Source organism: Engystomops pustulosus, chromosome 5 (assembly GCF_040894005.1).
Source record: "Engystomops pustulosus chromosome 5, aEngPut4.maternal, whole genome shotgun sequence".
NCBI lineage: Eukaryota > Metazoa > Chordata > Amphibia > Anura > Leptodactylidae > Engystomops > Engystomops pustulosus.
Window position 1 is genome coordinate 48,479,144 of NC_092415.1, and position 24,456 is coordinate 48,503,599.

Genomic DNA, 24,456 nt, shown 5'->3' on the forward strand with positions numbered 1-24,456 from the left:
CATTATAGGTCCTAGTATTACTAATGGTTTGGAAGGTATCTCTCATATAACAATGTATGGATGTGTACGTTAAAGGTCCGTGAATGGTTCTGTAAGTATGTGTATCAAAACCCAGCACCCATGTATTTGGATTTTATTATTCTTTATTATCTCTAGAGGGCAGTATCAAACATGGTGGGTAGTTTGGTTTGCCATGAGAAAAACAGAGGATAGGAAGCCAGCGTCTTATCTTTAAAAATGTACAAAATTTTTATTTTAAATCCATCAAAAATATTGACAACCAAAGTCACAGTTATGGTGCTTATTGGAGAGTAAAAAACAACAAGCAGCTTTGCTACACGTTTAGAACATTGCATTCTTTCTTAAGCAAGATGACATATAGGCCCACATTTATCAAAACTAGTGCAGTCTGTACTATGTGCAGTTTGCCTGTGGAGTGTGCAGGGGGCGGCAAATTCATCAAAACTGGGGCACGATCTTCATGAATCTAGCGCCCCCTGCACTGCTCTGGAAGCCATGTCAGTAATAAATGTGGCACAAACTCAGACTAAGCACCAACATTGCACATTTTTTCTGTCTTGTTGGCACAGGGCAGCCGTGACAAAACTGGCGCAGACACTTTATGCAAGCAGTTTGCAGGTTATTTCCAGTGCAAAGTCAGACAGAAAACTGGTGCAAACACTTTAAGGAATGTGGACCATAATGTCTTGCCAACCAGTTTCCTTCTTCCCTGAGTCTTCTCCATCACACTGTGAAGCCCAATTACATTGCAGCATCTTTCTACTGCCTGAAGCCTGTTACCTTATGCGTTCACAGAACGAAGACGGCAGAAGGTAAAGGCAAATGCCAGTCAGAGACCCTAACAGAGCCAGAGACCCTAACAGTCCATGGCAAAGGCTTGAAAGCAAACTATTGGTAAGCTATGTACTAGAAATTTGCAAAAGGATATTTGCATGTAGGACTATAAGGCACACAAAAAATCCTTTGATTTTCTCAGAAATCAAAGGTGCGCCTTATAGTCCAGTGAACTGTACTTACAGACAACAGCTGCCTTGAACTGTGCACAGGTCTGCTACCTGCTGGTCATTCATCCTTATAATCAGGTGCGCCTTACATATGAACCTAGACGTTTTAGCATGCGTTTATTGATGGTGCGCCTTATAATCCAATACGCCTTATAGTCCGAAAAATACAGTAGATCTACAGTGGTGGGTCCCATGAAAGATTTTACCTGTGGGTCTTAGGCATTCCACTCAGAAGCTTTATTTACTCACTAAAAACATTTTATTATTTACCTATGTCCATTTCCGCACTTATAAAAACCAGCACCATGTACATGTGATTTTGTGAATTTCAAAGTTATGAATGATATTTTATACAGTTTTTAAAACATTTATACCGTATTTATACTTTTATTCTACCCAACAACTTTCATCACTTCCAGAGTCGTGGAGTCTCAGTGAATCTTTATAACATTTCCAGTAATGACCAAACAGCATTAAAATAGATATTTACAGAATCACTTACTCTTCCACATTAAATAAATAGAGCGTTTTCTTTGAAGACTCTTTTACGTGAATCCTTTTGATAAACAGCGTGCAATCTGGAGAGATTTTAACACAAAATATATTTCTTTAAGTGATTTGCCAGCAAGTAGAGCCTGACATATGAACATTAGTTCCTAAAGACAATACTTGACATGGAAATGAAGTGAAACGTACCGTCGCTGCTTCTCATTGAAATGTCAGCCTGATGCACTTCTCCGAGTTCAACCGCATCTAATATAGCTGTAAATAACTGTGAAAAAACAGCAGTCTGTTTATTGTGAAGCCTTAAATACCAAGAGGAACATGTGCATGTCTGGCTCACATCACAACATTTTAATTAAGTCCACCTATAGATGCAAGTAATTGAATGTAATGCATTTGTCACACATTCGCTCTCACCATGTCACTCTCTACAAGATGCTGTCTTCCCGCAGAGAGGAGCTTGCTTCATTTTTTTTAATACAAATGTTGTGTGATAAAACGGATATAATTTATAAACAGACTGGAAAATATATATTTTTTATTTGTTAAATCTGTGTTAAATTTGGCTTTTGGGTCTGTTTTTTTGACACTTTTTCCAAAATCTGGTAAATTTTTGCGCAAACCATTGTTAAAGTTTAAATTGCACCTGCTAGGGGTTGGAGTGTTTTTTAAAAAAATATTGGGGCACATTTATTTACCTGGTTCCTGCGCAATACTCAATCTGGAATGTCCGAAGAGGATGAATTCTGCCGTGATTTACGTAGATTGTGTGCCCGATATCCCGCATCTGTCGCTTCCCCGCTTATGTCTGCTGGAGTTTACCTTCTTCTTCCTGGTGTATGTAAGTGTATATCTTGCAAGACGATTTAAATGTTAAATCCCACGCTCAGTCCAATTCCGTCGGATTGTCCGACGGGCCGCCCCCCGATTTGTGTTGCATGAAAGCCAGCTCGATTGTGCCAAAATCCAACCGCATGCGCCACAATATCCTTTTAAATGCGGCACAAATCGGTAATCGTCTGAATATGACGTGTGTGCGGTCCGCGGACCCTTAGTAAATGAGCCCCAATGTGTCTTTTTTTCTTAGCAATGCAAAAATTTAAAGACTTCAAGATCTAGATTGGTAGATAGGGAAAGCACACAGCGCACCTTGTTGTAGTTGGAACTTCATGGTGTTGTACCAAGGAAGGGTCTACTGATATCCAATTGAAATGGATGGAAGGTGACGAAAATATGCAAGTAATGATGTGCTGCTCAATTAAAGGTAGGTCACGAAAGACGTTTTTGGGGTGTCATCAGGCCAAAGTGCACTAGGTGTTTCAGGAATGTAACGTTTTTTGTGTCAGGTCCAAAAACCTAGGTGGCCAGGGAAGGGTTACCTAAGACGTGATTCAATGGCCCCAGAAGTGGCACTGTACAAGAATCAGCTCCAGTGACAGCTTTTAGCTAAAAAGTGTATCCCTTACCTCCCCATAAATCAACTTTATATTACCTAGCATCAGAGGGGACATGTCCTGCTCAACCCACCCCTCCCATCTACACTTCCTTGCATGTCATGTGACCAGGGTGATTTCATCTAAGGTCCTTTACCCAGTTACTTTTGCAACGTCTACCCCATGTATGTATCTGATCACATGGCAGTATCATGGCTTGATCACAGCAGCCTCCATGGGCTTCTACTCATCCCCATCCTCCTTGGAGGCTGCTGTGATTTCATGTAATCAAATATCAAAATCAAACATGGGGTAGACTGTGCATATATAACTGGGAAAATATGCAAAGTTTTCCAGGATGGGATAATGAGAACCACGCCTTTTTAGCTTCTAGCTTATAAGGCAGCTCCCCATACATCAAGCGTGACCTACAAGAAGCCTCATGACATTAAAACCAAACAAGTATATTTATTCCAGAACAAAGAGATTTCCAACTGTAGACAGTATTGTTTTCACCTGATTAGGATAGATATACTTGTTAAGGTCATGCTTGATGTCAAGGGAGCTGCCTTACAAGGAAGCTAAGAGAGGCATGGTTTTCCTTATTCCATCCTGGGAAACTTTGCATGTTTTCCCAGATTCCTTCTAATGGAGCATCCATGGCTCTAAGACTCCACACGCCTACATGGTGGCAGTCTCCGTAAGGAGAAATCTAATAGGACCATAGATGATATCACGCTGGAACATAAAATGAAGTGGCCAATGACTCATATTGGACTTTGGACTAACATCAGATGATTTGCAGATACGTTTACAAACTGATTTTTTTAACATTGCAGCCATGGAAAGGAACCATTTTGACATAAGGGCAATGCTTTTTTTATCATGGTTGTTAATAAAGTATTTATTTTGGGTGGGTTAATTTGCATAATCGGTTCTTTAAACATGCATATACCCATGCGGTTATACATTCAAACTACAATTACTTTAGGTTATTCCGATTCTTGGGAGATCAATGACAGTACAGAAGCAACTTGTTTTTGTGTCTAAGCTTGTGTTTCCATGTGATTAAAGAGTCTTCTATTTGACAATGGGTAAAAAGTTCATATCCACAAATGAAATACATTTAATCCTAATGTCCTGGAGTGATCAAATGTTCTGGGCTCAAGTCAATATTTTCAGAAAGTGCTTTAATAAATCCATATTGCTGTGCATTATTTTCTTCCTTTGGCTAAACAACTTCTCAAAAGATATAAAAGGAATGCACATTAACTGGGAGATAAACACAAAGTTTTAAAAACACAAAAAGAGGGGTGACCTCTAATGTTTTTTGAGCTACTTGATGTGCCAGAAGGTCAGAGGTGAGTCCTCACGATTACAGTGGATGTGATTAGTAAATACTATACATTGAGTGGACAAGTGGGCTGAATATATTGCGACAATTGCTTGCTTGTTTGATACATTTACAATCAGCAATCATAACTATTGTATGGGGAAGGAACCATTGTTCCACTTATTTACTTTGTATTTATTGGGAGCATGAGTGCCTATTTGTGGAAGATTGCTGGCAACTTTACAAAAGCCAATTATCAGGAATTCCTCAGAATGGATATTCACAAAAATTGACCCACGCATCATTCCATGTAAACTGTAGACTGTATATAGAAGACAGTTTTTTTTTAAAAAAAAGATAAAAAAAGTAAAAAGTAAAGGCCCATGATTAAAGCATAAATGGCAATTGTAATATTATGTTGTTCCGGGGTTATTAGACATTTATTTAAATCAATTCAGTTAGAAATTCTTATTTTTGCACTCCACTGAAACCTGAATGTGTGGACACACCCATAAGTAAAGAAATATTGTCAGGCTTCTGGGGTAGTGCACCCCCCTGGACCACCGCGGACTATGACACCTGGGATCGGGATCTAAGTGGCACCCGGTTTTCACCAGAGCCCGACACAAAGCGGGTTGATCTTGCTGTTGCATGGTACCACCAGGTCGTTCCACAGGCGAGACTTGTCCGCGGTAGCAGCCAAGATTGAGGTACAAAATCAGCAAGCAATTTCGTAGTCGGCGACAGGCAGGTGGTCAAGGCAGGCGGCAATGGTTCAAGGTCAGGGACGGAGCAGGTGGTCAAGGCTGACAGTAAAGGAGCATGGGTCTGGGGTCACAACGAGAAGTCAGTACATAGGTATCACTCACGGAAAGCTTTCTCAATGGCATGCAGCTCTAAGATCTGACGGGGAATGCTGGGAGAAGCCAACCTTTATTAAAACCCGGGAAGTAACCAGGTCCAATCAGCGGTGCGCTGGCCTTTTAAATTTAGGAGTGCCGGCATGTGTGCCCTAGGGAGTGGAGACGCGCTTTCAAGGCAGCTGGGAAGGGAGCAAGAACGTGGAGAGTTAAGCGAGCCTGGGCCGGGCCGCCGCCATGGAGAGGGGCACCTGTGCACCTGCGATCCAGGATGTGGATCGCAGGGGCACCCGTGAGAAATACACCTCACTATTTTCAAATTTAAATGAAACCATTCCAGAATGTTGGACTGGCTAGGAAGTTGCTTGATAACCTGTGGGGTTACATCATGCACTCTGTATCTGCCCCTACACCCAGCCACAGGATATGCATGATCTGAGACAACACCTCATAGAAACAAGGGACCCTGTACCCTAGGAAATCTTGACATGAGTCTGGACTACTGCATAAACATCTGCTATGACATAAGAGAAATTCACTTTTAGTATTTGTACTGTATAGATAAAACTTGCATTCTTATCATTATTATTGACCAGAGGTTTCATATTTTTTCATCTAGACAAAAAGAATTACTCAGTGCTACTGCTTAAAATTCAGATTTTTATACAATTTGGCCTGTAATGATGACTATGGGACATCCTCTTCTTTACCTTGAGGTAAGACTGTTTGACGATCGACATAGACAAGGATCCTGTACAGACTACAAAACTCATTACCCCTGGATGTTGTGAAGGTTGATACACTAGACAAGGTCCAAAGGGGCCTGGAATCACGTTATGGAACTTTATTCTTGGAAAGTTATGCTGATCCAAGTATTTATTTGGACTTCAATAGTCGGGTAAAGAAGGAATATTTTACACAATACAACTGGCAACAGTTTTTTTTGTCTTTCTTTAAATTAAAACTTGTACTTGATGGACTACTATGACACTATGGGGGGCCTTTACTAAATAACTCAAGGAGGAGGCATGTAATAAATCCCATATCCAACAGTTTTTGAACAAGAGCAGGATGGGAGTGGCAGAGACTATAGATAAAACCGACAAAAAAATAGACTTGGTCTAAACAGGTCTGACCTGGTAGAGAATACTGGAGGCTCTGAGTAGGGACGGCACTCTGTGCGCTGGTGGAAGGGAATATTAAGACTGGCGAGCATAATAAAATCATAAAAAATAAAACAACATTCCTAATCACCCCCGTTCTAATCATCACCTAGAAGTGAAATGAAAATAAATAAACATACATAAACATAGATTTAAAAATTGTTGTTTCTCGCAGTGCTCCCTATAGCGGAAAGTAATTCCCAAATCAATTTTTAATTGATTAATTAAAAGTGTTTAAAAAGTTGTACAGTCCCCAAAATTGTATCAATGAAAATGACATCTCATGTCTCTGAAATGGACACCTTAAGCTACTCCATACACCGAAGTACAAACATTTCAGTATATTCTATTATGTACACATTTTCTTTGCCTAAAAATGAAAATTTTTTAAGGGTATTAAACGTAACAAAAACTATATACATTTTAGTGACTGTTCCTAGAATAAACAAGATGTTTCATTTGGACCACGTAGTAAAAGGCAAAAATACAAATCCTTACAAAATTGATGCAACAGAGTTCTTTTCGCAAATTGCGCTGTTTATTTTTAGAATTTCCAGCCTCCTGCTATAAAGAATGGAATATAAAATGATGACTATAAGAAGTATGATTAGTCCCACAAATAATAAGCCATTATACGTGATGATAGCTATGTGAATGGCAAAATATAAAAGTTAGGGATTTTTGAAGGTGGGGATTAAAAAACGGAAATGTTAAAGGAAAAAAAGGGGTTGCATCATTAAGGGGTTAAAAAGGGCAGGACTTGTCTTACCTGCTCTTCATTTCCATCTATCACATGCTGCCAGTTTAAATCTCTATGTCCTGTATCTCCATGTTTTCCGTGTAAACAAATACCAATATGTAATTTATCTTTCTGCTCCAACGTGTCAGAGACATAAACAGTCACAGAATATGTAACGGCTGTAAAACAAAACATTACAGATGCAATGAAAGTGATTGGCAAAGGGTTACAATTTTTTATAGAAAAGCTAAAATCACAAATATAAAAACTCGGAGTTGTAATAAAACATTGTTGGGTAATCAATTATAAGATAAAGCTTACTATTTTATACTAAAGATAATTATGAGCTAAGTATATTGTTTGATACATAAATATATGCAGTTTAAATCCATATCATATTCACTGGTTTTCATAGGGCTAAATGAAGCTGAATCACATGGAGATGTTCGGGTTACACAAATACTGGACAATGTATTCCCTGGTAGCTGAGAAGTCAGGGGACTCTGTAGAGAATGTTTCATTGAAACTGTGCTGTTTTTGTTGCACTTCAGCAACAGTTTTATGTGTTTTTTGGCATTTTTTATTTGTTTTTGTTATCATTAAAGGAAATCTACCAGGGGCACTTACTCATAGATCCAGGCACTGTGACGTGCTCCTGCACAGTGCAACAGCCTGTGATGCTAGAGCGTTACCAGAGCCTTTCTGGCTCATTAGCATAATTGTAAAAATTGATGTTAGAAGGAAGGAGGCCATGGATAACAAATATAAGAAGATTATCACATACACAGTGCCTGGATCTATGAGTAAGTGGCCCTGGTTTATCATGATGGATTATTATGGTAGATCAAAAACAACACACAGATGGAAATTAACTAATTCACTAGGTTTCCACCTATGCATTAGTGAACTACTCTTTACAATATTTCCAGATATATAAGAATCCTATAGTTTGTGGGTCCAGTGCATATGTAAATAAAACACATATTAAGAGTAGGCACTAATTATCGCACTATTATACTGGCATTGTGAAAGCCCCAGACAATATATGTGTCTCCCTTCGTTCCCTTCTCCAGTAAACTTGTACATTTTGGGGCAGATTTAGTAAAGTCCCTACTCTGTCCAGTTTTCTGAACATTCTGTCATGTGCAAACTGCTTGCATCGGTATTTAAGAAGTGTTAACGGCACATTTGTTTTGCAGGCAGCTGCACTATGTATCACACAATACTAATTTCTGCACTGAAGGGGGCGCTCCGTGCTTAGTTGGACTGTGCACCACATTTATCATGCAGAGTCCGACAGAAATGTGTCACCCACCTTATGTTAAAGGTGCACCAAAAAAAGTTGTATGACTCTTCCGTGTCGGAGCAGTGCAGAGGACGCCAGATTCATGAAGAACATGCACCATAAATCCTTAATCTGGCGCACCATGCACACCACACAGGCAAACTGCAGATAGTGGAGTTTGCATCGTTTTTAGTAAATGTGGCCCATTAAGTTCTCATGCACACAACCCTCTGACATAGGCACGTGAGCATAGCTCATCCCGCCAATATCAATAAACAGAGACCTGCCGACCACAAATCTGTCCAGGAATAGGACCTGATTTATAATTTAAGTTGGTTGGCTTAGTGCATGCATTGTCCCAATAGACATCTATAGATAGATCTATTAAAGTTTTCGTTCTGACTTCTAGACGCTCTAGAAAGAACATCTTTGGGGCTTGCAAAAGTATTTATGAAGTGACTGTGCCAGTTTTGTGTCGTGGCTGCACTGTATCCTACAAGATAATAAAATGTGCACCTAAAATGAGTGCACCAAACAAAAGAAAAAGAAAATACTGTATATACTCGAGTATAAGCCGACCCAAGTATAAGCCGAGGCCCCTAAAAAATCCCACAAAATCCTGGGATTGGGAAAAACCAATTGACTTGAGTATAAGCCGAGGGTGGGAAATGCATTGGTCACAGCCTCCCCATTATATAGCCTGCCGGACCCTGCCCCATAGTGTATAGCCAGCACCTGCCCCCCAGTATATAGCCTGCCAGCCCATGTCCCTCAGTATATAGCCAGCCCCCTGCCCCAGTATATAGCCAGCAGCGGGGGAAGCCGGAAAGGTGAGTTTTGATATATCTTTTGACTCGAGTATAAGCCGAGTTTGGGGTTTCAGCACATTTTTTTGTGCTGAAAAACTAGGCTTATACTCGAGTATATATGGTAAGTACGACTGGCGTGTGCAGGGTGCATCAGATTATTGAAGACCGTGCTTTATTGCTTCAAAAAACCTAAAAACTATTCAGCATTTTTCAATACATTTTGCAAAGTATTCCAATTTCATATCTGCACAGTTTAAGTTTTCGCACTATATAACTCGAACCCTTCATAGAAATCTGACTGTAAACTTGCTGACTGCTGTCATTTAGTAAGATTATCGTAGTCACATTAGTATTCTGGTGCATAAATCAAACAGTCTCTTCCGAAACTTACAGCAGTGGAATATTTTTATACCTCTCTTATAGTTTATTGTTCAGCAATATAGAAATGGTCCTGCTAAAAAATGTTGCCCTGATAATTTGCATCTGCTTTACCTCATTGTGGCTGATATGTAAGCAAACTGTCTATAAAATGACTCCTTATACAATGCAACCGCAGCAAACGGCACATCTTTATTCCTCCGCTCAGAGCAGACACCATAAAGTGGGGGCACTGTGGTAAAATTATGTTAAACTGTATTTTTAGCTCCATTCTCCGGAGAGCTGAGCAGAATGTGTGTGGTGGACCTAATCACAAGAGTCAATCTTACTGAAGGGAAATAGCACAGAGAGCGCGGTACCAGGTCTGTTCCAAATATATTTTAAATAAAACATCCTTCTAACTTGATTGATGCTCCACACTGGAACAGTGATAAAATATAGACATTACACCTGCAACGGGACACAATGCAATTCTCAGTGGTAAAACTTCCCCAAGTTATCTAATACATAAATGGTTCTCTGTGTCCTGTGTCTGTTTGTTATGGAAATACTGTTGGATTGCCACATGACATGGTAAAGCTTAAATATATATTTGTGGGCCAATAGAGAAGAACTTGATAAGAAGCTACTGGGGCTCATTTACTAAGGGTCAGCGGAGCACATTTTTATTGGGTTTCCCAGCGATTTCCATTTTGCGACGCACTTAACAGGGGATTTTGGCGCATGTGACCGGATTTTGGCACATTGGCACACAATCAGGGGGGGTGGGGTTCGTCAGACAACCCGACGGATTTGGACTATGCACGGGATTTAACATTTCGAATTGTGTTGTAATTACAAGTACCGGGAAGAAGAAGGTGAACTCCGGTGGACCTCGGCGGGTAAGCGACTGATGCAGGAACTCGGGCGCACGACCTACTTGAATCGCGCCGGACTTCATCTTCGTCGGACCATCCGATTTTGCCCCAATGTCAGCCTATCAACCTTAACCCCATCCCGACATTTGATGTACTATTACTGCATGGCGGGAGGTGCAGGTATGTATTATAGCCAACACCTGCCTCTAACACCCGCGATCAGAGATTTCTCTGATTGCAGGTGTTAACCCCTAACAGGGGCATTGAACTGGAATCTGACCCCCAGCGGCGCTTACCGGGGGGTCCGTGGCTCTGATCGCAGGCCCTGGGACTGCCAGTTCCCGGGGCTGCGCGATCCTCTTCCGGGGAGCCGGGTCCTGCCAAAAGGCCTGTGACAAACTGAGCATGCGCAGCATCTGTATCTGTACATCTGTATTATACTGTATTAGCTGAAGAATAGCTTGAACAAGTGATCAGTGGATCGCTTGTTCAAGCTAACCTGTAAAAGTAAAGAAAAAAAGTTAAAAACACTAAATAAACACACTTTTTAATAAAAAGAATTAATTAAATAAAGTTAAAGTCCCCTAAACACAAACATTCCCTATGCACATCTAATAAAGTATAAAAACCTGAAAACCCCCCACATATTTGGCATTGCCGCGTCCGTAACAATCTGTACAACAAGTCAGAAATATTATTGGACCCGAACGGTGAACTCCGTAAAAACAAAACCCGAAAAACTCGCCAAAAATTAAAATTTTCATAAAATCCCTTCACAAAAATGTTCCAAAAAGTGATAAAAAAAAGTTATCTGCACCAAAATGGTACCACTGAAAAGGACCACTCAACACGTAAAAAATAAGCCTTAAACCAGCTCTGTCAACCAAAAAATATTGAAGTCATATCTCCATAATCGTAGTGATCTATAGAATAAAAATATTATAGTATTTTTAGTGTACGACCCCCAAAATATATTAAAAAACGAAACCCAAAATTGACAATTTTCTTTCCTCCATACATTAAAGAGTTAATAAAATTTCATCAAAAATCTACAGACCGACTAAAATGAAGTATTTGTAAAGTGCATCTCATGTCGCAAAAAATAAGCCCTTATATGTCCAAATTGGCAAAAAAAATAAAGATTGTATAGCCAATAAAAAGTGACAATGCATAATCTGCTCTGAATGGCGCAGCTTCCCTTCGATGCCCTGGCATGTGCCCATACAGCAGGTGACCACCACATATGGGGTATTGTTATATGCAGGAGGGATTGGGTATCAAATTTTGTGGATCGTTTTGGTATTTTGTCCACTGAGAATTTGTACATTTTATGAAAAACACATTCATTTAGCCAAAAAAATGTTAATTTCGAAATTGCATCCGATTTTGTTTTAACCCCTGTAAAACAATTAAAGGGTTAACAGACTTCATAAAAGTTGTTTTACGTACGTTGAGGGGTGTAGTTTCTATAATGGGGTAATTTATGGGGTATTACTTTTATATAGGCTTCTCAAAGTTACTTCAAACCTGAGCAGGTCCCTCAATAGCAGGATTTTGCGTTTTTTATGAAAATGTGAAAAATCGCACCTAACGTTCAAAGCCCCATAACATCCTACAAAAATGATAGTATGTATAAAAAACCATATCCACATAAAGTAGACATTCGGTGAATGTTAGTTATTACGTTTTTTGGTGTTATGACTATGTGTGGAAAAAGTAGAACATTTAGAATTTTGAAAATTGAGAATTTTTCCAAATTTTCAGCAAATATCTGATTTTCTCATAAATAAATGCAAAACATACCACCAAAATTTTTTAACTAACATGAAGTACAACGTGTCATGAGAAAACAATTTCAAAATCACTTGAATATGTTAAAGTGTTCCAAAGTTATAACCATTTATAGTGACACAGGGCAGATTTGAAAAAATGGGCCGTGTCAGGAAGGTGAAAAGTGGCTTCGGCGTTAAGGGTTTAAAGGGGTTGTTCACTTTCAGCAAATAATTGATATTGTTTATGTAAGGAAGAGTCATACAATTTTCCAATATACTCTCTGTTTCAATTCCTCACACTTTTCTAGATCTCTGCTTGCTGTCCTTGTATAGAAAGCTTCTCTATTTACTTCCAATGTATAGAAATCTGTCGATGTGATGTGATGGACACAAAGGTACACAGGTGATAATAACGGCTCCCGCACCTACATGTCCATCACATCACATGGACAGATTCTATCCACTGGAAGTAAATAGAGAAGCTTTCTGTAGAAATACAGCAAGCAGATATCTAGAAAACCATGAGGAATTGATACAGAAAGTATATAGAAAAATTGTATAAATTTTCATTGCACAAATACTATCAATTATTTACTGATAGCGGCCTTTAAAGCTACAGATCTTTGGCGCAGTGAGCTGACATATACTGTAGCTGTGTCATAGTGCACTGGACCCTGTTACCTGCACAGGGGTTGGGGGTTGGGAGTTGAGCACGATGTGATGTATGGGGAGCAGCTCCATCATTAGTCAACGCCTGCATGGAAGCACCATACAGGAAGTACAGCAGGAAGCGGGCAGTAATAAATAAGGGGGCAGTCTTATTTATGAGCACTCCACTTTGTGATCAGTACTCAGAAGTGTAATGGAGAATGGTACCTGCTACAATAATCTGCATTTTTGGTTCTTCTGCTCCAGGCTGCATTAACTTTTACAGTCAATGTCCTATCTTACTAAAAATACACACTCATTTTAATCTGACTCTAAGGCTATATTCACACTGCCGTTGCCCGCCTGTACCGTACCGTAGCGGGCAACGGCAGTGTACGGGGAGAGGAGGAGGAGGTGAGCGCAGCTCACCCCCGCCCCTCTCCATAGCAACCTATGGCGCACGGCGCCATATTACGGGAAAAGATAGGACAGGTCCTATCTTTTTCCCGGGTACGGAACGGTACGGTGCCGCACGTGTGCTGCACCGTACAGCTCCCGTAGGGTGCCGTGCGCCCATAGAAGTGTATGGGGGACGTATATCGGCCGTATATACGGCGGACGTATATACGTCCCCCATACGTTCGTGTGAATATAGCCTAACACTAAATGAAGAGATTGAAGCCTACTTACATGTGATGGAATAAGGCCCTTACAGTTGTGACATGACCATCAGTTGTATCTTATCTTCCAAAAAATGCTGTATGAAAATATCATAACATACAGTGGGTACGGAAAGTATTCAGACCCATTTATATTTTTCACTCTATGTTTCGTTACAGCCAATTTGTAAGATCTAAAAATAATTTTTTTTTGCTCATTAATGTACACTCTGCACCCCATCTTGACATAAAAAACAGAAATGTAGATAATTTTTTTGCTAATTTATAAGTATTTAGACACTTTGCTGTGACACTCATATTTAACTCACATGCTGTGAGTTTGGGATGACCACAACTCTTCCTTGACATGGCCGTCCAGCCAAAGTAAGCAATCATGGGAGAAGAGCCTTGGGGAGAGAGGTAAAGAAGGACCCCAAGAGATGAAGTAGGGAGAGGGGAGAAAGTTCTACAACGTCAACTATCACTGCAGCCACTACTAGTCGGGGCTTTATGGCAGTGCAAGATATATAAAAACAACATACAGTTTGCAAATAAACACATGAAGGATTTCCAGACTATGAGAAATAAGATTTTCTGACCTGAGGAGGTGAAAATTTTGGGTGTTAATTCAAAGCGGTGTGTGTGCAGTGAACCAGGCACTACTAATAACCTGCCAAATACAATCCCAACAGGGACAAAAGGTGGTGGCATCATCATGTTATGGGGTATTTCTCAGCAGCAGGGACAAGATGACTGGTTGCAATTGAAGGAAAGATGAATGCGCCAAATACAGAAATAATGTGGATGAAAACCTCTTCTAGAGAGCTCTGGAACTCAGATGTAGAAGGTTCACCTTCCAACAAGACAATGACCCTAAGCACACAGCTAAAATAACAAGGCATTGGCTTAAGAACAAATATGACCATTCTTGACTGGCCCAGCCAGAGCCCTGACTTAAACCCAATTGAGCATCTCTGGAGAGACTGGAAAATGGCTTCCACCAACATTCACCATCCAACCTGAGGAAACTGGAGAGGATCAGCAAGGAAGGATGGCAGAGAATGTCTAAAAAACTGCTGTGCAAAACTGCTTCTACTTGATACTGAGCAAATGGACGGAATACTTATGACCATGTGACCATATTTCATATAGATTAGCATAAATTTCTACAATTCTATTTTTTTCTGTCAAGATGTAGTTGATTCCCCTGCCATTTCATCACTGCTCCTCTAGTCTCCTTTGACATGCTCCGGCAGTGACTTGCTAATGCCCACATAATTGCCATACACCAGGGAGACCAATGACTGGAGTAAGAGGGAATCTAATGCATCTTATATTATTTTTCCTCAATCCTGTTGTATAGAATACATTTTTTGTCTTCAGGGCCACATCTATAGACCTTATAAACCCCTCACTAGTACACAGTGACACATAGTGAATGGGGGAGTCAGTGACTTATTTCCAGTCCAAGAGTGTATAGTTTCACCTCTGGAAATTAGTTCTTAAGGACCTATCACATTGTCCAAATATTGGACCAATTAAAGTGGACAAGCGTTTAAAGGAACGCTGATGCCGGAAAATTTCTAGTATAATTGTACTGCCAATCACCTGACAAATAAGAAAACGCTCACTTGTTGACCTACGGCATAAAAGATACAAGGTTATTGGCCACATTGCGCTGGGTGCACAGGGATGCACTGCAGGTAATCAATACAAGTTAATAGGGGAAGGGATGATGGCAGTAATAATCACTCTTCCCCATTTGTACCAGTGCTGTGTAATACCTAGACTGACAATATAATGACGTCCTTGGCTCTCCTGAAGTTACAAATAGCCAACCAATAATCTGTAGTAATTATTACTCGATTCAATGGAAGATGATCTAACTGGTCAAAGGGTCTGCAGTCTCTTTCATTACCGTATGAAAGGCTATAAGGCGCACAAAAAAAATCCTTTGATTTTCTCAGAAATCAAAGGTGCGCCTTATAGTCCAGTGCACCTTATATATTAACCATACTTACAGACAAAAGCTGCCTTGAACTGTGTATGGGTCTGCCACCTGCTGGTCATTCATCCTTTATCAGGTGCGCCTAATCCGGTGCGTCTTATATATGAAGCTAGATGTTTAAGCAGGCATTTATTGATGGTGCGCCTTATAATCCGGTGGACCTTATAGTGTGAAAAATACTTTACTGTGAATTCCATTGGAACCATTTGTGACAAGGCACTGGGGGTGATGGAGCAGTGTTTTTCTTGTCTATGTTTGGTGTTGTTGTGGTACAAAGGTTTTGCGACTTTCCATTGCCCCAAATGAACAGTGCAAAGTGACTATAGACCCTCTTCGCACTATATTCATTATTTGCATAGACCAGCATTCACAATAGGACTGAATTCACGTAATGCGACTTTTTGTTTAGGTGCAAGTTTTGGCACAAATATATGCTGGGGACCTGGTCTATGTGCTACGACTTTTGATCGTATTTTACGACTTTTTATGTAACTGTCTCAAACTACCCACAGCATAAAACCCTGCAAGCAGATTTATCAAGGGCCAAAGCCTCTAATGAATCTGATGTCAGCGAAGCTCCAAAGACAGACATAGAACTATCCCAAGGAGGCGGACTAATGATACATTACCCCCATATAATACAAGTTTTGGGTCTATAATTAAACACACCCAAAAGTGACTGGAAATTCTGCTTTCCAGGCTTATTTTAAAAGACTGGCAAATCCTCAAGTGGTTTTCAGACCGCACGCTAGCTAGAAATAAGGCCTTGTAAATGATGTAATCGGCTCCTGGACACTTGTGATTGTGGGATTGGGGCATTAAATATAACCTGCACGTACGCCTTGTAAGTTTATGCATGTGTACTTCCCATGGAATCGGACCCCAGGTAAGATCCCATGGACCGTGCACAGTGCAGTGGACGGGAGTCCTTGCATCATACAGAACTATGATGCAAGGCCTACCTTCTTGTTGGCAGAACAGCAGTGCTGACACTGTAAGAACTGACACTGCAGTATGTCCTGCAGACAGGGACTCCTTGCATCATATTTCTGTATGATGCAAGGACTCCCATCCACTGCACTGTGCTTGGTCCATTACATCTGACCTGCCGAGGGGTCTGGTTTCCTGTGAAGGCAGCCTCAAGATAAGGCAGATCAGGGAACAATAAACTACTTGATTTTCTCTTTAGGGAGGAGTTATGCATTACAGGGAACCACTGACATACCAAATTTACCTTTCCTCCTTGTATTGTGAGATTGTAAGGCACAACATATAGGGAAGTTTTGAGCAATTAACACATTTTTAATAATTTTGGGGTCTACAGGAGTCTTGGTATAACTGCTACACCTATAACTCCTACTGATTTGCACCTGTGCGGACAATTGTATTATAAATTCAGTTTTGGACAATAGCTGAAAATTTTACTATAAATTCAGTTTTGGACAATAAAAGAAAAATACATTCTAATCCCATAAACAGCAATAATATATAATGTAAGCAATTTTCCTTTTTCCCCTTCTGTGTTCTATGCTGAAACATGTAATAATAAGCCTGGTAATTCAGATTCTATTTTCCCAAAGGCAATTTAATATGTGAATGAAATTTATTTGTATTATTTTTAACAATTTAACAACTTTTTAATGGAATGTGCATCTTAGACTATTATCACTAGCTGCTCTCAGTGTCACATGCAGGAGGAAAATATTTGTAACAAGCTTTAAATAATATTTTCTGTGTCTGCTGATTGTGGATGTGGATCACATAAATTGCCACTATAATTCTCATAAAATGCTGGTCATGATCCAGCAGCAAGTCTCATGAGCCAGCGTAATAATATTATAGGAGAGCAACTGATTTCATTACTTTATTGTTAATCTTTTTATTTCCAGAATTCTAGTGAAGCTACATTGTCCCCCAGGACCTATATTCACACAGTTAACCTCTCTGCTGTTCTGGTGACCCTGATATAGTTATATATATTTATCAGGGGGGCATAGTTATAGTTTCCTCACATAAATAACACGTCCTGTTTTGCTAAATCACTACGGTCCTAAAAGAATTACATATTTTGGACTTAAAGGAGAACAACCATTTACATTAACAAAAAACAAACTACTGATACTCAGCTGCGCTTCAAGCCGATCCCATCGATGGTCTCCTTAAATGTTGACACGCCGGGATTGTGACTGCTACTGAGGTCATTGTGTGCACCGCAGGCAGAGCGCATGGAAACGTCTGCCCGCTCTGTTCAACGTGAACGGAAGAAGGAAGAAGAGTCGCTCAGATCAGCGGGGAGCATAAGAAGGTGAGTATGTAAGTTTTATACACACAATTTTTTTAAATGCAACTCATTCCTTGGTGGCTACAAAGGTAGTAATACAGGAGACAGTCTGTACCCAGGGTGACGGCAGGAGAATAGCACAAGGCGGCACACTAGGACTCACGTCAGGAATCCCAGGAGCTGGCACGCAGATCAGGAACACAGTAACGGACTGGCACACAGGAAAGCAGGAATCACAGGAACGGACTGGCACACAGGAACACAGGAATCACAGGAAACGGACTGGCACACAGGAACGCAGGACTCACAGGAGTGCAGGAATCGCAGGAGAGCTTTCTCTTCAGGGGAAGGCTTGAAGATCCGGCAAGGGTCACAGGAAGGGACAGGAATTTATATCAGGCCAGCGCCAATTAGCTGCGCGCTAGCCCTGTAAATCTTAGCGAGGCGGTGTGTGTGCCCTAGGAGACGGGGATGCGTGCCAAGCCGCAGGAGCAGCGGAGATCGCCGCTGGAGCCAGGGGAGGTAAGAGGCGCCGGCCTCCGGGGGCACACAGAGAGACATAGGTGCGCCCACGATCCGAGACAGGGATCGCGGAAGCACCTGTGACAGTATAGTTAAATTTTCCAGGACTAAACAGGTAAGTGGCAAAACCACGCAATGGCATGGTTTAGGAGCCTCATGTTGTGTTATCTGTACAGTGATCACTACACCTGCATCCTTAAAAACTGTTGCATAAAATTAGCCAGCAGGTCAGGGAAAGAAGCGAGTTCCAAACTTGTATCATCTCTTGATATCCTTCTATTTTCCTTAATAATGGGGTTGATTTATTATGCCTGTTTTCTGGCAAGAAAGGCAAAAAAATCTCTCCATCCCCGCCAGAGCTGGGGATTTACCACATTGCACGGGTGGACACTATAGCAGAAATCTCTGTTCTAAATAGGTTCAACCTGGCAGAGATTGAGCCCGAATCCACTAAGAGATCAGACCCTCTTGATAGATACAGGTGATGAGCCTGGTCCCACCCACTGATTCCGAGACACCTGGTGACATCGCCTGGTCCTGCCCACCGGGGATGTCACTGGCTGATGCAGATCAGCTGGTGGGCAGTTCCAGGCTTAACTTCAAAGACTGAGGGCGTGCATTAATAATTAGTCTGCAGAGGGTAGATGTCAAGAGGGTCTCTGGTGACGTAGGTCGGAGCGCCTCCAGCTCAAGTTCTTTTTAAGATGGATGCTGATGTTTCTGAACTAAAGAAAAACTGTTCCACTTACTAGAAACATGATGGCCAAGTAAGTTCGGGCAGTCCCCCCTGAAATTGTGATGATAGATGTCCTTAGCTATTAACAAACAGTCCCTGGATAGTCTAATAAGTTAATATTTAGCTTTCCTTATGCAGTGGAGACTTCAGACTCAACACTGCTCACGAAAGGAGAAAAATGCTTTGCTTAATAAAGTGTTTTACTTAATACAGTTTACTATTCTCATGTCCAGGATCACCCACATGGCCTGAAATTCCTCTTCCTTTCAGGTCAAGATGACACAAATTTGCAGGATTGTCTATGATATGAGAACTCAAAATATCCTGGTAAATGCAGGACTGTAGATGCTATACTCGCACTAATCATACTAGAAGGTAAATGATATAGCTTTTCTCATAGTAGAAATGTTAATCCCATGCTATATCTTGGTGATAGCGATAGTGGCCCACTCAGCATGTAACAACACAGTCTACAAAAATAAGATACATGGCAAGCATCACTTTAAAGGGAACCTGTCATCAACAATTGGCCTAATTAACCACTACCAGTATATGGTCAAACAGTGCAATATCTTCTAGTTCTTGTTTCTTTCATTGTTCAGTGTGATGCCATCATCAAGCAAATCAACTTTGAAGTGAAATGTAAATTGGTTGTATAAAGTCAAGGAGGTGGAGAGTTTAACTACGAAATCAAGGTGGGGGGCTCTGAACACCTCCTCCTCTGTGATTGACATCATGTATCGAAATTAAGGCAATCTGGTTAGTGATGTCTCTGTATACAGGATCATCAGGGGGCTTTCTGGGGAAGAGAGAGCTTGACTTCAGTGTTCAAATCTCCTCCTCCTTGACTTTATACAAACAGCTTAAATCTCACTTCAGAGTTGATTTTCTGGATGATGCCACCACACCAGATCATAAAAGAAACATGATCTGGAAGGTGTTCAGCTGCCTAGCAACCAACTGATACTGGTTTATTAGGACAATTTTTGATGACAAGTTCCCTTTAAGACTGACATCATGGCACTGCAGTCCTAATGGGTATTTTGTTTGTGATTTGCAAGATGTCATATGAACAGGGAATCTCTACTATAATCCCTCCAGCCCTGTGTTTTGAGCCTCCCTAAATATGTTCCCTATTGTACTATGTAGGTGAGGAAGACAGGCTGGTAAATACAATAGAAAAGTAGGTTTTATTAACACTGATTCTTTTGCTGCGAGACAGTGTTCTGTGATGAATTCTGAGGCTCTCAAGGGAGGTCAGGCTGCTCGTGAATCAGGTTGAATAAGATTTACTCTGTTTTTCTGCTGCTAAAGAGGTGCCAAAAGGTTTACTACAAAGCTAAAGGGAATGAGGAACTGAGGAAGTGAAAAGAAATGTGTGACCACAGGTAAGGGGAGGCAGTTTATTACTAAAGATGACAGTGCTATTAATGCAGATGTGACGAGGAGCATATACTAAATATATCAAGACTAGTACTGACCAAACACTTTTCTGGAAGACTAAATTTGCTAAATACCTTGATTATCTGGCCGCCTACATAGTACTATGAAGCATCACTGAACTTTTAACAGAATTACCTAAAACAATGAAGCAGATGATATTAATATATTTTTTAAAAGAAATCTCTTCTTTGTCCTTTTCCCCCTGCAGTTCTTCCTTATTTAAGCAGTTTATATAAATCAGCTTTCTGTCCTGTATCCACTGACAGACAGACTGACAGACATACAGGAACCTGATAAAGCAGCGACTTAACTCTTTATAGACAGTTCTTGAAGAGTCTAATCTACTCAAAGAGCTGAATTATCAAGGGAGATATTCTTTAGGTAAGTGAAACATTAACCTCCTTTCACTATACAGTGGGCATAGAAAGTATTCAGACCCCTTTAAGTTTTTCAAGCCTGGATTTGGGGATCCTCTGCCAGATCCTCTCCAGTTCCCTCAGGTCGGATGGTGAATGTTGGTTGATGTCATTTTCAAGTCTCTCCAGAGATGCTGAATTGGGTTTAGGTCAGGGCTCTGGCTGGGTCAGTCAGGAATGGTCACAGAGATGTTCTGAAGCCACTGCTTTGTTATTTTAGCTGTGTACTAAGTGTCATTGTCATGCTGGAAGCAGAACCTTCAGCCCAATCTGAGGTCCAGGTGATTATCGAGGCCACTGTTCTCTTAGGAACATTGGATGCAGCAGAAATTATTTTGTAACCTGTGTTTTGCCACAATTCTGTCTTTGAGCTTTTTGACCAGTACCTTAGACCCCATGATTCTCATGTGCTATGACATACACTGCGAGCCGTGAGGTCTTGTATAGACAGGTGTGTGCCTTTTCTTATCAAGTCTAATCAGTCTAATTAAATACAGCTGGACTCCATTGATGAAGTAGGACCATCTCAAGGAGGATCAGAAGGAAATGGGCAGCATGTGAGTTAAATGTGAGTGTCACAGCAAAGGGTCTTATGACCATGTGATTTTTCAGTTTTTCTTGTTAGCAAAATAGCAAAAATATTTACATTTCTGTTTTTTCTGTCAACATGGGGTGCAGAGTACACATTACTAAGCAAAAAAATTACTTTTTTGACTTACCAATTGGCAGCAATGAAACAAAGAGTGAAAAATTTAAAGGGGTTTGAATACTTTCCCTACCTACTGTGTCTAAGCTGTGTAATGAACTTCAGATATACTGCTCAGTACAAGAGAAAGAAGGAGCAGAAAAAAATCTTTAATGAAGTATATTAAAAAGTTTATTATCACCTGCTATCTTCATTTGTGCAATTAAAAATATATTTGCTTCAAAGATTGAGTTATGCTATAAATATACCGCTAAAGCGCAGTTGACCTGTCCATTTATCTATTTCTTCTCGAATTACATAGAAAGGGCTCATACCCATTAGAAAGCCCAGTAAATGAGAAATAGTTGTATAAAGCGTTTTGGGAAATAGTTATATATATTTTCATGCCATCATGTTTCATGTTTCACATAATGTATACTGTTAAAATGTATTTGTGGGATAGAATGGGCGAAATAACAATGGAAAATGAAAATGTTCTTAAAGCATTTACTATGCTGTAAAAAGTATATAGAATTATGTGAGAGTTTCTTGCTTACATGATGACATGTCGTTTTTATATTGAGAGGGGATGATTTATTTTATTGTATTTAATTTTTTTTTTTTTTAATAATTTTTTAGGTCCGTCTGGGTACTTGAACCCTAGGGGGTCTGATGACTGATACAATGTACTGCAATCTTACACTATTGCAATATATATGAAATTGAGGCTCTAGCTGGGTCTATTACATATCCTGCAATGACATCCCGAGGGTCCTTGGTATAAGTTCTGGCTGTCATAGCAACCATTGACGTCACAAGGGGTGTCAATTGAATCAAAGATGGTAGTGTCCATGCGTCAATGTGATTGTGTTTGAACATGGCACTTATACAATTAAGGAGAACCCGTCAGGCAAAATAACCCCCTAAACTAAATATATTTTCATAAACTGCCATTAGAGAGCATTGCCTCTATCCCTTCATTGCCCTTCTACATGCCTGTAAACCTAAGTAATGAGGTCCTAAAGCTGTATGCAAATGACCTGTGAAATGTCCAATGAGTCATTAGCATATTTAAGCTGTCCGGCTTATTCATGAGTGGGAGGCACAGCCACACCCCCAGTGCTTGACTGACAGCCTGTATAATGGTGTGAGGCTGTATAATGATGTGCCTCCTGGTGCTGGCGCCCCCTGCAGCCTGTGTGTGTGTATAGGAGAGATACAACAGCTCCAGGCAGCCATGTTATAGCAGAGCATGTCAGGTACTTGTGTAGCTGATGTCTGTGTTTCACACATGTGTATTAGGAGGATGCAGCATGTCAGCAGATGCAGCACAAAGACCAGCAATGCTTTACTATATATTACACACAGACATGAGCAGGAGAGGGGAGGGGCAACAGGGGTGACATCACTGCCTCTGACCATGTGACCATCCTCATTTAAATAATAAAGAATGGATGATTGTGCAATGATCAATGTATGAATTGACTAGATTAAGGCTGAGATGGGATCCTTGTGAGCTGCTCCAAAAGGTAGAAGTGACAGGACAAGTGACACAGACCTGGTGACAGGTATCCTTTAACACCCACAGTCAATGCCAGCACCAATTGTGGGTGTTAGCAGCCATAGCAAAGACCCTCCATGTATGGACTGGGCTCAGCCAGTAAGCCATCTCCATACACCTTTAAGAACACCTTCAAGAACAATATGGAACAATATGGTGCATATTGTTAAGGGCTTTAAAGGAAACCTACCATGAGGATTCTACTATCAGAAGTAGATCTGATTGTAGATTGCTCCTGTTTGCCTCTACCCTAATCTGTATTTTAATAATTCTGGAACCTATCCTAACTTGTTAAAAACTTTATTTTAGTTATATAGAAATTAACTGCAGAGGCTACAGGGGTGTGGAGTAGCCTGGCCAGGAACTGGGAGCTTAGGCTAGTACACGCCCCAGTAGCCTCTGCAGTTAGTTTACATATTACTAAAATAAAGTTTTTAACAAGTTAAATTAAATTCCAGGATTATTATATTACAGATTAGGGCAGAGACAGGCAGGAGGAATCTACCATCAGATCTATTTCTGTCAGTAGAATCCTCATGGTAGGTTTCCTTAAAGGCAATATGGGGCACAAAATCACCCAATATCACCCTTGTTAACCGGTTCGCGCTGCATGGAGAGGGCTCACGGGCTGAGCCCTCTCCATAGCCGGTAAGTCTTTGCTGCATATTGCTAGCACCGATCGCGGGTGTTTTCACAGTGTGTTTTCACTATCAAAAAGATAGCGCCGCCATCTTACCTGGGATCGCCGCTCCCTGTGACGTCATCGGGGGGCAGCGATCCGTCTCCATGGTAGCCTCGGGTCTTCCGAAGACCCGAGGCTATTTCGTTTTAACCCCTTCATTACAATGTGCTGATAGCACATTGTAATGAATGAGGAGGAAAATCCCCATATACTGCCATACTGTAGTATGGCAGTATATGATAGGATCGATCAGACAACCTAGGGTTAAAGTACCCTAGGGAGTCAGAAAAATAGTAAAAATAAAAATAAAAAAAAGTTTAAAAAAAAAAAAATTATAATAAAAAAACCTAAAATTTCAAATCACCCCCCTTTCCCTAGAACTGACATAAATATAAATAAACAGTAAAAATCATAAACACATTAGGTATCGACGCGTCCGAAAATGCCCGATCTATCAAAATATGATAACGGTTTTTCAATGCGTTTAACCCCGTAACAGAAAATAGCGCCCAAAGTCGAAAATGGCACTTTTTTGCCATTTTGAAAAATATAAAAAAATCTATAAAAAGTGATCAAAAGGTCGTACCGTCCAAAAAATGATATAATTGAAAATATTATCAAATTTTGCAAAAAATGACGCCACCCACATCTCCGTAC

At 40.5% G+C, this 24,456-nt stretch overlaps 1 protein-coding gene across 4 annotated transcripts in view; it reads right to left on the reverse strand.

Moving 5' to 3' along the window:
* The window catches only part of RP1 (RP1 axonemal microtubule associated), a 312,070-nt gene that overhangs the window by 15,640 nt on the left and 271,974 nt on the right, over nucleotides 1-24,456 (reverse strand). For all 4 annotated transcript variants that reach the window (XM_072151901.1, XM_072151900.1, XM_072151899.1 and 1 more), the window contains exons 53-55: nucleotides 7,088-7,236; nucleotides 1,722-1,797; nucleotides 1,528-1,603 (exon numbers count right to left, since the gene is read on the reverse strand). In XM_072151901.1, the coding sequence (XP_072008002.1) occupies nucleotides 1,528-1,603; nucleotides 1,722-1,797; nucleotides 7,088-7,236 (301 nt within the window). The remainder of the gene's footprint in view (nucleotides 1-1,527; nucleotides 1,604-1,721; nucleotides 1,798-7,087; nucleotides 7,237-24,456) is intronic.